The sequence below is a fragment of the Cyclopterus lumpus genome, chromosome 12 (assembly GCF_009769545.1).
Source record: "Cyclopterus lumpus isolate fCycLum1 chromosome 12, fCycLum1.pri, whole genome shotgun sequence".
Taxonomy (NCBI): domain Eukaryota; kingdom Metazoa; phylum Chordata; class Actinopteri; order Perciformes; family Cyclopteridae; genus Cyclopterus; species Cyclopterus lumpus.
Window position 1 is genome coordinate 16668441 of NC_046977.1, and position 14345 is coordinate 16682785.

A 14345-nucleotide genomic window follows, 5' to 3' on the forward strand; every position below is an offset into this window, starting at 1 on the left:
GTGGCCACACATTTAGTAATGCAGCTTTAATTCTTTCTTAAAACTTATTCAGTGTGGATTTTTAGCCATCGCAATGGACTGCAAAATCCAGATTTGCAGCAAGTCATTTTGCCTGTTATTTCATCGGCCAATGTGGTGGTTGTTATTCCACTCAGTTCCAAATCAACTTAAAAAAATATATATATACAAAGAAAAGTTTCTCAAATGACGTGTTCTAGTTCCTAGTACAACAATGAGTCTTGTTTGAGACACTGAACATGACTCAAGGAGAACTACACTGGGAACCGCACTGGTAGGTTTGTCTTTCTACCCTGAAAGAAAACAATACATTAAATGACTTGGTAGGGCAGTGCAGCTGCAGACGGAGATGGAACAGCTTTCGGCAATGAATCTTCCCTTCGACTAGATACTTGAATTCTGATTTTGAGAAACCAAAGTGTCTATTCGCCGGTGCGCATGAATGCCCACTCGGACCTTGTTTTGTATTTGTACACACTTTTGTATTTGTACACAGTTGTGTTCCCTTGGCCGCACGCGTGAGTGCCTGCTACAGTTGTTGTGTACGCCCGTAAATAGTGCATGACCCAGTATGTATTATGCCAGTAAACATATCCATGATTGAACAATCATCAATAATTGCTTGGATGGAGCATATTTACGACCTGAGACCGGCATTATGCACAACGCTGAAATGTTGAAGGACTTCCCACAGTTTATCAAAGAGATGTGTCTCTATGAAGCGCTCAATGACAACAACAAAAAGACAGCTCCTTTTATACACAAATCATTTATATAGACATAAATAATATATCATCTGTGTGGTTCGGTAGAACGGCTGAAAATTATAAAAATTAAAAAAGCCAGAACACAAATCAATGAAGACTCTGTCTATGTAGATTCTGTTTTTTCCGTGTTGTGTGTAAAAAAAACAAAAAAACGGTGAAAGCAAAAGTGTGTCGGCTCTGTCGTCTGATTGGCTGGGCGAAGGAGACAAAGGAAGTGGTTTGTGTGCCGAGCAGACACCGAGACTCACTGCGGCGGAGGCGAGAGAAACCACACCTCCGCCCTCAAGTGGGGATGGAAAAGCTGTGTGTGTGTGTGTGTGTTTTGTCTTTTCAAAAGGCTATAATTTACTTAATTCAAGTCCCCACAGGAAAACAAAAAAGTGCTGCGGTTTTTTTTATTAAGTTTATCCTCCACACATAAGAAAAATGGTTTGGGACCTGATGCGTTGAATGATAAAGGGCTTTTGGAAATTCAATGGGCCTCACTTACACACCTGGAGAATGGTCCCACCTCCCCCCCCACACACACACACACACACACACACACACACACACACACACACACACACGGTTTGCAGGATGATCTGTCTTCTTATGTTCCCCCTACTCTGGTTTCTGTTCCAAGTCCTGAATCAGAGAGGCCGTGGTCGTGTTGGGGGGGGTGGGGGGTTGTTAGAGGAGCAGAGTGGGGAAAGGGGCCCCATTTTAGTAGAGGAACTGCTGTCTGGCGGTGGAGGTCAGCCCAAGGGTAGAATACTTGTGTTGGAGTCAGCGAGAGGTGAGGAGGGCTGAAATCATGTTAGCTTTATTCTACCCCTCCCCACCTCCTCCTCCCCTATCCTGACTGGGAGAGCATAAATTCATTTAATCCTGTTTTTCTGTGGATTCGCTTAGCCTTTTGGGCTACTGCTGTTCTCTAACCGCAGCCCTCGGGTGAGGGGGGCTTAGGCAGCACACCGGGAGTGAGGCGCGAGGCGGTAAACGATAATATCCTTGAAAGGAGTAAAAGGGCCTAACAATGATAGAAATAAGAGCAAGGAGGGAGGGGAGGCCAAGAAAAGGTCAAGACAAATTGGCCTTGGATCCAAAAATGCATTTCTCTCCCCCCAAAAACAACAACAAGCATTCTTCTTGTTCACCCGTGTTGTTCACTTGTGCACCTGCACGTACACACCTGGTTCACACCTCTTCAGCCCCACCCTCCGTCTACCCCTGGCTCGCTCAGCACATTCTATACACTCTATTTATCTGTATCCCGTCACCGCGTGGCGACCGTAATGGCGAGGGGCAGTGATTGATTTGTTCAACGTGCGAAAGGGGTGCTTAACAGCACTGCTGACAGCATTCACATTTTTAACACCCTCATGGAGTGTTAAAACTCACACCTCACTGCCCACAATCACCCCCCCTCCCCCTCACAATCTTTCCTCAAGGTGCTTCTTTTGCTGTCCAATAATCAAATGAGGTGTTCAACTCAGACTTTACAAGTCAAGATAACTCAATGACCTTTTGGGAGAATGGGGCGATCGGAGAAAGAGGATGGCTTTTTGTGAGTTTTTAGTTTTAGTTTGATAGTTTTTCCATGATTCAAACTGTGCAGTAATAGGTTGATGTTAGCTTCAGATCAGTCGCAAAAAAGGTACCTCTATCTAAAAATGAAAATGTATAACATTTATTCCAGCACGCTAACTATGCTGAGGTAGGACAAGATGGACTAAACTGTGCAGAATATTCATCAGCTGGCATCCATCTGGTGTCTTCTGACTAACTAGTTTGTCTCTTTTTACACCGACTTGGTTCTACCCTGAAGTTGCAAAAGGGGAAGTTTAAAAGCTCAATTTAGTAGAACTTGTAGCCGAGAGGGACTTCAGTAGGACATTCATGGTCGTCAAACCTTAAATGTCACAGTTGAGTAGTCCATAATCCCCAGTCTGTACTCCGAGAGGACAGGGTTTCTGCATTTGGAAAAGGGGGTTTAAGTTTGCAGGAACGTTGCATCTTGAATAAATCCTTTCAACAGCGCGCTGAAGCCCCAACTGTCCGAATCGGGGTGATACGCTCTCGGACTCTTAAACTAGCGATGGTGCACCGTCAGGAAAAATATATATTTAGTTAACCTTGCCAGAGTAAGTGTGCTCTGATGCACACAGGCTTCACGTATAGTTTGTGTCACCTTCATGTGAAACTTGCCTGTGTCAGTTAGAATTTCTTCAACCACATTTGTGAACTAAAGATGTGATTTTAAAGCGAACGCTTAATGAATGGTCCCCGTGCCCCACGACCGCATGTTCTGTACATGTGGCCTCGGCGTGCGACTGATTAATCCCGTGTCCTTTTTGAAGACGGGGCAGGAGCAGTTCCATCGGTAGCCTCTAATTTGAGGAATGCAGTGCACATCCCCGCCCCCGCCCAATGCCTTGCAATTACGAGACATTATCCAACACGCACTCAATCCGGCTTGTGCGTGTTGAGTGTCTTCGCCACAAGAAATCTCTGTGTTTTGTGGGAGCGAGTCGGTTCACAGCGTCGGGGGGGGTCCTGTGCAACCACCGGGTTTATGTAAACAATTAAAAGTGCGAGGGTACAAACTGAGACTTCTAGAGGGCGCAGAGCGTTCAACACTCTTGAACAGGACATTATTGACGATACAGTACTGCCTTATTGCTTAAGTACGGGTGTTCCTGTGGCTGCAACAGCCGAATGCATTATATCCCCCCCAAAAAGTAGAACTTCCTTTTGTTGTTTTTTACATTTTGTTTTTGTTTTTATGCAGCATAGCCTATGGCTGAAGTGCACTGCATGATGTAGCAAAGCAGAGGTACAGCTGCGAGTGCGTGTGTAGTAATTAGATAGAGGCAGGATGGGAAAACAAGCTGCTTAACTTCTAGGAAGAGAGAGAAAAAAGGGGGGAGTCATATCTGAGGTGCTCTACATCTGCATCAGTTTAACCATGTCCTCTTGAACCACATCCAAATCGGAATCACCAGAACTCATCCGGCTGACAAAAAAAAGAAAGTATCCGTTCTCAGTGCAAAGTCTGTGTGTGTTAGTAGAGATGTGAGGGGCAATGGGTAAGTGGGACTTTATCCTCTACGGTATGTGCTGTACCTTCTCTCTTCATGCCCATGGCTAAACACTTCTGGTAGCGGCAGTACTGGCAGCGGTTCCTCTGGCGCTTGTCGATGACACAGTGCTTGCTGTCGCGGCACGTGTAGGTGAGGTCTTTGCGCACCGTCCGTTTGAAGAAACCTTTGCAGCCCTCGCAGCTGTACACCCCGTAGTGTTTACCTGAGGAGGAGGGGGGAGAGAGAGAGAGAGAAAGGATGGTTCGTCGAAGTGCACAACAGAGAACAAAACTCTTGTTTATGTTACATGTGATGGATGAAACAGCTCCTCTGTTCGCTCTCTGCCGGTCGGGCCACCAGAGAAGATGAATGAAGCCTCCGAGCACAGTTAAATGGAGTGCGATTCGCTACTAAATGTTGTTTTGATTCCGCCCCCATGTTTCTTTTTTTTTTTGCCCCGCGATGCAGTTTCTGTCATGTGCCCTTCGCGCTGAGGCCGCTTCCCTCGTAATGCAGTTTCTGGTACTGCTCCTCGGTTGTCCTACTAGGAAGATCTCCCGCATGCAAAGGAGCTTGGCCGGTACGTAGCTCTGCCAGAGCGGTCCGTGGGTTCCTCTTTGGAGCTTCCTTGGCGTGGTCAGAGCAACAGCTTTATAAAAAAGATGCTTGGTAGTCCCGGAGTGTGTAATCCCAGCTGTTTGTAATGCTCTTCATTCTGTACACCGGGGAGAGGGATCCTCCTCTGTTGCTCTCCTGAAGGTTTCTTCCCTTTTTTCCCTGTGAAAGGTTTTTTTTGGGGGAGTTTTTCCTGATCCGATGTGAGGTCCTGGGACAGAAGCCCTCTGAGGCAAATTTGTAATTTGTGATATTGGGCTATACAAAATAAACTGAATTGAATTAAATTGAATTAAGAGATTATTTTCATACCTCCTCCCACAAATACATACATCAAATTCCTGGTCAGACTGTGACTCATGTGCACTAGTTACCTCAATTTCACTTCAGTCATTCCATCTTTAGAGCTTTGATGTAAGTGAATTAAACTTGCAAACAAAACAAAAAAAAGGAACCACTTCCAAAAGGCGAAGAGACACTTTTAACTTCCCGTAACTGTCTCAAAAAATGTAAATGTTTTTATTCTAAACGTATGAATTCAATGATTCTGTTTTCCATTGAACACCATTTTCCTGTGTGCACCCGGACCGCCGATGTCACTCACCTGAGGAGCGGTCGCCGCAGATGGCACAGATGTGCTTGGTGAGCGACAGGATCGTGCCCGAGGGCTGGGCGGGCACCTTCATCACGCCGTTGAGGCCCAGCGGGGGCTTGATGTCCTCCGTGCTGCTGACCGAGTGCATCGGGGAGTTCAGCTGGAACATCAACACACACAAACACGCACACACACACGCCAACAGGTCACAAAGTAGCCCCCTCTGAACTGACAAAAACTAAAAAACACAGCTTGTTGCGCAAGCCTGTCAACATAGCTTAGCATAATTAGCTGATGGCATTATCTATTATGCGAGGGCCAGAGGGGTTTGATCAAATGGATCGGAGCGGCGGTGTGTCATGCAGAATGTTATGAGCAATTGGCTTAACGCAGAGAGTGAAAAGCGTGTTTTGACTTCCGATACTCGATGCGGATGGCCGGCCGTCCCGGCAGCAGTACTTTTGCCCTCTTTCGTGGCTCCCTCTCTCCTCCCTCTGTTTCCATTCTAAATCTGGCGCAGCAGGAATCCTGCACCACTCCACCCCAAGACCTCTTTTATTCATGCTCCCGCTCGCTCCCAAAATGTTCAGCGCCAGAGTACTGCAAAATTCAACAGTACAGCGGAATAAAAAGGCGCAATTTTTTTTGCCGGCGGTGCGAGATGCAGCCCTGAGTCTTGAGCCCGGGTGCTTCCTTCTCCATCCTTCCCTCCCAAAGTGACCTCTCTTTTTTTTTTACTCTTACTAAAAGCGGAAAGCAAGGGGAGACTCATTATTATAACTAGCAACATGCTGTTTCCAGAGTATATAAACGTTGGGAGGAGGAGGAGGAGGAGGAGGAGGAGGGAGGAGGGAGGAGGGAGGAGGGAGGAGGGAGGAGGAGGATATGAATTATCCTAAAACACTAAATGTAGCAAATGGAAGAGGAACTTTTGTAGCTGACCATTAGCACCGTCCTGTTAAAGTGAACATTGCACTGGGGGAATGTGATTTTGTTATATACATACACATATATACATTAGAGAGAAAGTGCTGCAGTATGTTTGTTGTGGATGTAAAAGCTGATAAACTGATTAATCGATTAGTCAATTGTCAAAACTAATAATTTAGTTATTCATAGAGAAAAATTTACCACAGGCTCTTTTCTCATGGGTATTTCTCACTATTTTCTCACTAGAAATGCACATGATTAGTAAGAGAAAATGCGAAATTGGGGGTACAGACATATCCTGACCTGCAGTCCCCCTGCGTGGGTCATGCTCCGGGACAACCCTGGTTCCTACGCTTCCCACAATGCAAGTCCACAGCATCTTTCCATAGAAAATCCCTGCACGCACACGCGACAACACTCCTCCAGAGCCACAGAAGGCATACAGCACCGTTTTCACAGGTCGTCTTGTAAATTGACCCCTTTAAGTATGGCACTTCTCTTTTAGCTCTTTTAACGACCCGGACACTAAAAACAGCTCAAACACGTCCAGGTACCAAAGAGTTGTCAACCTTTAACACATACATGTACTATGATGTCAGAGGGATGAGCAGCTGTTTGTATTAGGTACATACACATATATGGGCATGCACAACTTCACACAGAAGCTTGCACACATAGACTGTATCGAAGGGAACGCAGTTGGTTTGTGGACTTGTTTTGATGCCTCGACTTTGACGTTTTGGCTGTCGACATGTTGTGTTTTTTTGCAACCCGCGAGAGAGTGGAGGTTTTAACTTGAAATGTTACAATTGACTGTCACAAACTGCGAAAGGGTTAAAGATCTAACGCCGTGGTAGCAACCCTTAAATCACATGTTAGCCCCTGTGACGACCCCTCCCTTCCACTACGGGTCTGGGTCCTCTTTGCTCTGTGTTTTGTCTTTCAGGCCGTTCATCAGATGATGAGCCACACCTGAGCCTGGAGGCTGCACCTGAAGACAGAGGTTGCTCCCTTGAATGTCTGGCTGCTCTCCACCACAGCTTATTTGTTTTGTTTGTTTAAGCTAGTTGCATTATTCTTTAAATAAATGTCTATCGTTTTTAACTCGTCTGGTCTCCCATCCATGTTGCAGTCTCTGAGCCGGGTTGTAATAGCCCCCGCCCTAAAGGATTCCCTGCTTTATGTTTTCTTTGACTCTTTAATGGCCATGAAAACTAAATAAATCTGTGGAAGAAGATTTGAAACTAGATATTGAGACGGTAAACTCATGTTTACTATGTTTTCTGAGGCGAATAAATTGAGAAGCGCAGTCATTTTCTCATAGACTTCTATACCATCAGACTTATTTTCGCAACCAGAGGAGTCGCCCCCTAATGGCCATTCAAGAGAATACAATAGTTTGAGGCACTTCAGTGTTGGCTTTACTTTTCAGAGCCGAAATGAAGTCGCCGGTCTGTATGCTGACAGCTCGGCATATGAACACACAGCCATGCACACATCGACAAGTACGCACACTCGCTGCTGTGGCTCCTGGCATTCCATTTCACCTCACTCTGATATTTAATTCCTCTTAAATAGCTTCAAAGTTTAAATAAATTTAAAAAAGGCAGCAAAGCCACATGTGTTCTTGCTTGAAGCTACAGCACGCATCGCTTACATGGAGTGAAATATTCCAAACTGTGGCGCTTTACTGTCCCGTCAAACCGAAAATTGTCCATGTCGTCCGCATCCTTGTATAATTCAGTGTGGCATGTGTGGTGTCACGGGAACTCGTGAGAATTTTTTTATATAAAGCTGATGCTAGTTTGAGTGTTTGGCTGCATTTTGACTGACGGATGGGTTTAACGGGTTGAAAAGGTTAAAGAAAGCCCACCGCCACATGAAAATGTTCAATTCACACCCCGACACCCACAAACCCCCGCCACACACACTCCTGCTTTTCACACCCCGCATACCCAAATACACACTGAACTGTACCCACATGCACACACAAAGCTTAAGCTTTAGAAGAAGAAATAGATTATTTTATTATGCTGCAGAGCTTTCGGTGTGGTATTTTATACATTATTTATTATTATCACCAAGGATGGGGATCTTTTACATATCACAGACGTGGCCAAGGTTTACATTGAAACTAAATGCGTCATTGATGTAATTTGTGCCATCAATAATGTGCACTCATAATAGTAGACACACAAGAGTGCAAAAAAGGCATTATTATAATCATATTTCTCTTGCAGGGAACAAGACGATAGTTGGGAAGCACAGAAGCACAAACAAATTCTAATAAATACATTTTTTAAAAGCTCATCGTTTGTTTGGAACCAGCTGCGACTGCATGTGCACACCCACACCCACACACACACACACACACCTCTGCACATCCGCCCACACAAACACTCACCATGAGGTCTTACCTCAGTTAAACGCCTGAGTCTAGTCTTTTTGTCCCGTGCAGTGCGACGCTAACGGAGCCAGAGTCTCCTGCGCCGCTATCGACTCTATCAAACCCTCTGTCTGCGAGCGGAGGACTCTTTTCTGTCAGGGGATCTATTTTCGGGAAAACCTGCAACTCAATGTTGGCAACATTGCTCCCTTGGGTGGGCAGACTTCTTTTTTGTGGCTAGAGGGAGTGGGGTGCTTTCTTTCTCTTCTGCCCCATGGCAGTGGGGGGGGATTAAAGTGGCTCAGGACTGGTTCTGGAAATAGAATACATGTGCCCTCCCCTTCGAACACTTACATGTGACCCGTCACAGCTGTGTGCACGGCCCCATCGTTTTGGGAAACCCCTTGGCGCTCTTTTTAATTTTTTACAGACTGAAGGAGACAAAAAACTAAACTAGGGGCACTTCACATCAATGGCCGGATAATGCGGCACACAAGCTTCCCTGCGGAACGATGTACAGCTCAAGCGGCTGACAAAAAAAAACAACCGCTCCAGCCGTTGCGTAACACGTTGTGGAGGACATTTAAGTGGTACATCGAGTGCGGTGGGGGTCTCCCGTCTGCTCGGGGGTGTCAGATTCTGCACAGAATTGATACATGTGATTATGCGTCCTGTGCCACCCGCCGGCTGCAGTGGACGGTGAAAGCTGCAATTCTTCAGACGGATAGAGTAATACTCCAAAATCGAATGCAAGGAGTCATATTCAGGGAACACGTGGTGCATCGCGAAGACGCAATGAAACACATGTTTTCTGTAAGCTACTGCTGCAAATACCAATTATTGTCCTTATAGATTAATTTACCCATAATTCTACAGTTTCCAGAACCCACGGTGACGTCTGCAGATTGCGTGTTTTGTCCGAGCACGGCTCAAAACTGAAGATCATCAATTAACAACAGAAAAGAGAAACTGGAACCAGCGAATGACAATTAGTCACTTGTAAAGTATTTCAGTTTTATTCATTTTCTGTCCATCAACTCATTGATCAACAGAAATACAATGGAAGCTGGACATGAAGGGCAACAATCAGTGATCGGCCTTATTGTAATTGTAAAAATAAGCTACAGTCTCACCAAAAACGTATCAAATGATTGCTGTTAGTCGGCTTGGTTTGGGCGTCTGACTCAAATCTCCTTCGTTTTAAGAGGAAGAACACTCCTTGCAGCAGAGCGGGCCCTTGTAAACCATTAGTATGCACAGGCAGCACACACGGTGGTGAAACAGAGAGAAAGCCGTCCCTCGAGTGAACAGAGGAGAAAGAGGCAGGAGGAGCGGAGGAGACGGTGGAGGCCTCCGCTTAAGACGGGCTTAGCTTGATTCAGGGAGTCAGAGCACAGACTTTGCTCATGAAGACACTTCAAACGGAGACTTCAAATCCTGGCTGGCGCACCACTCCTCGCCGCACAACCCTCATGTGGAGCTTCAGTTGCTTTTACAGTTCAAGGGCACCTTTTTCAGGATGCGGAGAAAGTTATCTTCACAGTATTCTGTCAGAACGCCCTGACAGAGAGCCTTCTGCCAGGAAAGGGAACACTCTGCTTCACTCCCACCACAAAAAAACCTGTATCACGACCCCTCTGAACCGTGATTCATAAAAATCAGGTCAGGTCACTATATCATTAGTGACATCACGTTTTTGCCACTAGACACCTCGTGACACGATCGCTTCCTTCATAGGAGCCAAAATGTATCTCAGCGTTACCGCAAACTGTGGTAGGAATGAGTAGGACCCCCCCCCCCCCCGTGAGTGTGAAAGAGTATTATCCGGACACGTATCAGAGATAGGGGGGGGATTTGGTTTCAACCGGGGGTGGGGGTGCCCTTCTGAGACCCTCTGGGTACATATTCACAGCAAGACAACCTTCGGGATCAATTACGCCACTGTTACGAGTCTGAAAGGCACCTGTTTGAACACGCATAGTTCAGAAACTAGAACAAATCAAGAGAGGGTATAGAGAACTATACTGTACTTAACACAGAATAGCTCAGACTGTAGCTCAGCTATTTGCAGACGAACCGATGGGTCGTCTGCAAATAGCTCTGTTACGTGACAGTGAATTGAAAGTCCTACTCGGGGCGAGGAAACTGAAAGGGATGCTTGATGTCAGTCACTAAAACATCTGTCAACGTGACTTAAAGAGGCCCTGTGGGGTTTTCTTGTAAACAAACAAAAGGCTATGTTCCATGTATGTCCTGGTGCACATGCATGAGACACATAGTACACAGACACATAACTCCATCGTGCTACGAGAGGTCAAAAACTCCTCAGGAAACCTTTTTGGACTGTTCAACGTTGTGTAATAACGATGCTCGTTACACAGAAAGGTTGGGATATATCCTTCAAAAACATATGGTAGACCCTTCTGTCTGCTTGTCTCCGATATCGCCTTTTCTTTTTTCCAAATGACACATTTATTCAGGGAGTGCAGTTAGTGACAGTTTGGGCTCTGAGGTAGCTTTGACGGCCTGATGGAGTAGCAGAGGGGGGCGGGGTTAAACAAATGGTGCCAGAACAAAGAAGAAGAAAAAAAAGCCCTAATATTAATCAATAAGTTTCAATATATTCTCCTAATGCTTTGCTGTTGGACTGCCGACTTCTCAGCACAGACTTTAATTTAACTCATTACGATTTCATTTTAACTGCACCTCTTCTTAAATCCACATTCATTGTTGTCCATTGTTTGCAGTCATAATGAGTCCTGTTGTGAACGATATTTACAACCAATTGGTACCTAGGTACCAGAGTGAATTGGAACTTCGCCAACACAATTGAAGTATACTTCATAGATCATCAGTCATCACTAATGACTTTATTTATGAGCATCATCGGAACTCAAAAGCATTATTTACAGATCATTAATAGGCTTTAATCAAAAGGCCCTTTTGGGTTGCCAGGTTATGTGCTGGCATCCTGCAATATACGTTTTATGATATTCGTCTTTTACATTGTATACAACTGCAGGCCATCGATAAACTGATTTTGGTCTTGATGCTGCGCAGCCTTCAATTCAAGATTGTTGGTGGAGAATGTGACAAAAGGAGAAAAAAAGCCCTTTTACTTAAGGCAACCTAAAAACCCATGCATTTGAATGACTTAATAATGATCAGTAAGTGAATACAACAATTACAACTTAACCGTTTATAAAGCCTTTGGTGACGACATGCTCCCCGATTATTGTTGCTCAGCTCTAGTAGAACCCTTTATCTTTAGGTTTCCAACACTCGCCCCATGCTGTGACACAACAGATAAAATGAATCATCGCAAGCACTGCTGGCGCTTGTGTGTGTGTGTGTGTTTTGACAGAAACTTTTGTCACAGTGAGCACAAAAAAAAAAGGATATAAAGACTATCGGTGGCATGAAAGGCAGCCAGCCTTAGAGCGGAGAAGTGGGAATACGCAGAATGACGTTCAGCTGCTGTCTCACCTGAGCGCGGCTGTATCTGTGTTTAAGTGTTTTTGGCATCCATGAGAGACAGAGAGTGTGTGTGTGTGTGTGTGTGTGTGTGTGTGTGTGTGGATGAGGGCTGGTTTTATAAGAAACAGGGCTGCTCCTGTGGACACTGCACTGCCACTGACATTTTACAACCCTGGAGCCACTCTCCTCACTCAGTCTTCTCTGACCCCTCCTCACTACGTAAATCATCGACAGAGAGTTTGAAATGTCACAGCCTTTTCTCCCTCTCGCTCGCTCTCTTTCCTTTGCTCTTTTTTTCAGAAATAAATCCCACTTTTTCCTTCTGCACCTAACCTGTTTGGTTGAAACAAACTCGGATGCATTCGCCTATTTGGTTGTGATCGTTGTAGTTGTCAACCAAACTCTGTGTTGACGAAACAAAGGAACAGCACGGTTTGTTTTGGCAGTGGTTATGTGACTTTAGCTTAAATGAACTACTTTTAAATCTGTGCTCTGGCCTTGAACCGTCATTAAAGTCAGAAGTGATCAATCGGGAAGTGGAAAGGTGTGTTATGCATGTATCCAATTTTTTAAATTATTTTCAGCACTTCTCAGGCACTCCTTGGCCACGCCCCCTGTCTACAAGTCGGCGCTCCATCATAAAACCTGTTGGCTGTACCGCGTGCCAACCGTTAAATTAAAGGCCACTGCTCTTCTGCTGTCCAAGCACCCAGACTTTGGAACAATCCCCCCCGCACCCCCATACCCCAGTCAGTTAGTTCTTCATGAGCTCTTTGAGACACCATGCAGAGAACATGAATACACACATAACATTTGGCAATGATGCCCAAAGTTGCCTCATCAATAAGATACTCGTCAGTCTGAAGAACTTCATCTTTAAAGCTCTTTGATTTGTTTGTTCAGGGCTTCAGTGCGTCACTTTGTTCCTCTGGACCAGATGAACAGAAATCCAAGTGTGAAAGCCCCTTTAGACCCATGGGCAACAGAAATACCCTTCAAACATACAGTACAAGTGTCTCATTACATAATAATATGGTGTCAGATGATCATCACCATACTATTCTGGCTCTAATAATTGAGCCAATAATTAAACTAACTGCATCATTTTGGAGACATACCAGATCAATGGCGACTAGACCGTAAGACATGAGCCTCCATTCTAATCGAGATGCACACTCGGAAAATAAATACATTATAAAGCAAAGTGCATATTTTTTGTTCATTAGAGTGAAATATCTTATATATTTCTTCAATAGAATAGAAGACAGTGGGGGTCGCACTTAGCAACAGGGACACTTTATCAAAAGCATCCGTCTACAAACTCCCTCACAACAGGTGCAGCGTAGTCCAAGTCTCATTTATCGAGTCGTATGCTCACGACTTCCCAAAACTATGCATCTTCACGACAACCCGGTCACATTTTTGTTATTTATTATGAATGATACTGAGATTTGGTAATGTTTTATTTCAACTAATCAACATTCCTCTTCCCCCAGAGGTGGAGCGACCTCCTCTGCCTCTATGGACCGGCCTCCGCCTTTGTGGTCACGCTCACGTATGTCATGCTCATGTATGTTACACTCATGTAAGTCACCCTCACGTATGTTACGCTCATGTATGTCACGCTCATGTATGTTACGCTCATGTATGTTACGCTCATGTATGTTACGCTCATGTAAGTCACCCTCACGTATGTTACGCTCATGTATGTTACGCTCATGTAAGTCACCCTCACGTATGTTACGCTCATGTATGTCACGCTCATGTATGTTACGCTCATGTATGTTACGCTCATGTATGTTACGCTCATGTAAGTCACGCTCACGTATGTTACGCTCATATATGTTACGCTCATGTATGTGCTCATGTATGTGCTCATGTATGTTACGCTCATGTATGTGCTCATGTATGTGCTCATGTATGTTACGCTCATGTATGTCACGCTCATGTATGTTACGCTCATGTATGTTACGCTCATGTAAGTCACCCTCACGTATGTTACGCTCATGTATGTTACGCTCATGTAAGTCACCCTCACGTATGTTACGCTCATGTATGTCACGCTCATGTATGTTACGCTCATGTATGTTACGCTCATGTAAGTCACGCTCACGTATGTTACGCTCATATATGTTACGCTCATGTATGTGCTCATGTATGTTACGCTCATGTATGTGCTCATGTATGTGCTCATGTATGTTACGCTCATGTATGCGCTCATGTATGTTACGCTCATGTATGTACTCATGTATGTGCTCATGTATGTTACGCTCATGTATGTACTCATGTATGTGCTCATGTAAGTCACACTCATGTATGTTACGCTCATGTATGTTACGCTCATGTGTGTGCTCATGTATGTTACGCTCATGTATGTACTCATGTATGTGGTCACGTATGTCACGCTCATGTATTTTACGCTCATGTATGTGCTCATGTATGTTACGCTCATGTATGTGCTCATGTAAATATTCAGGTTATTGCCCTCATTC

General features: G+C 44.9%; 1 protein-coding gene across 3 annotated transcripts in view; it reads right to left on the reverse strand.

The window, feature by feature from the left end:
* rxraa (retinoid X receptor, alpha a) overlaps nt 1-14345 on the reverse strand; it is an 86729-nt gene that overhangs the window by 17406 nt on the left and 54978 nt on the right. For all 3 annotated transcript variants that reach the window (XM_034547186.1, XM_034547185.1, XM_034547187.1), the window contains 2 exons: nt 5070-5220; nt 3894-4073 (listed from right to left, as the gene is read on the reverse strand). In XM_034547186.1, coding sequence (XP_034403077.1) covers nt 3894-4073; nt 5070-5220 — 331 coding nt within the window. The remainder of the gene's footprint in view (nt 1-3893; nt 4074-5069; nt 5221-14345) is intronic.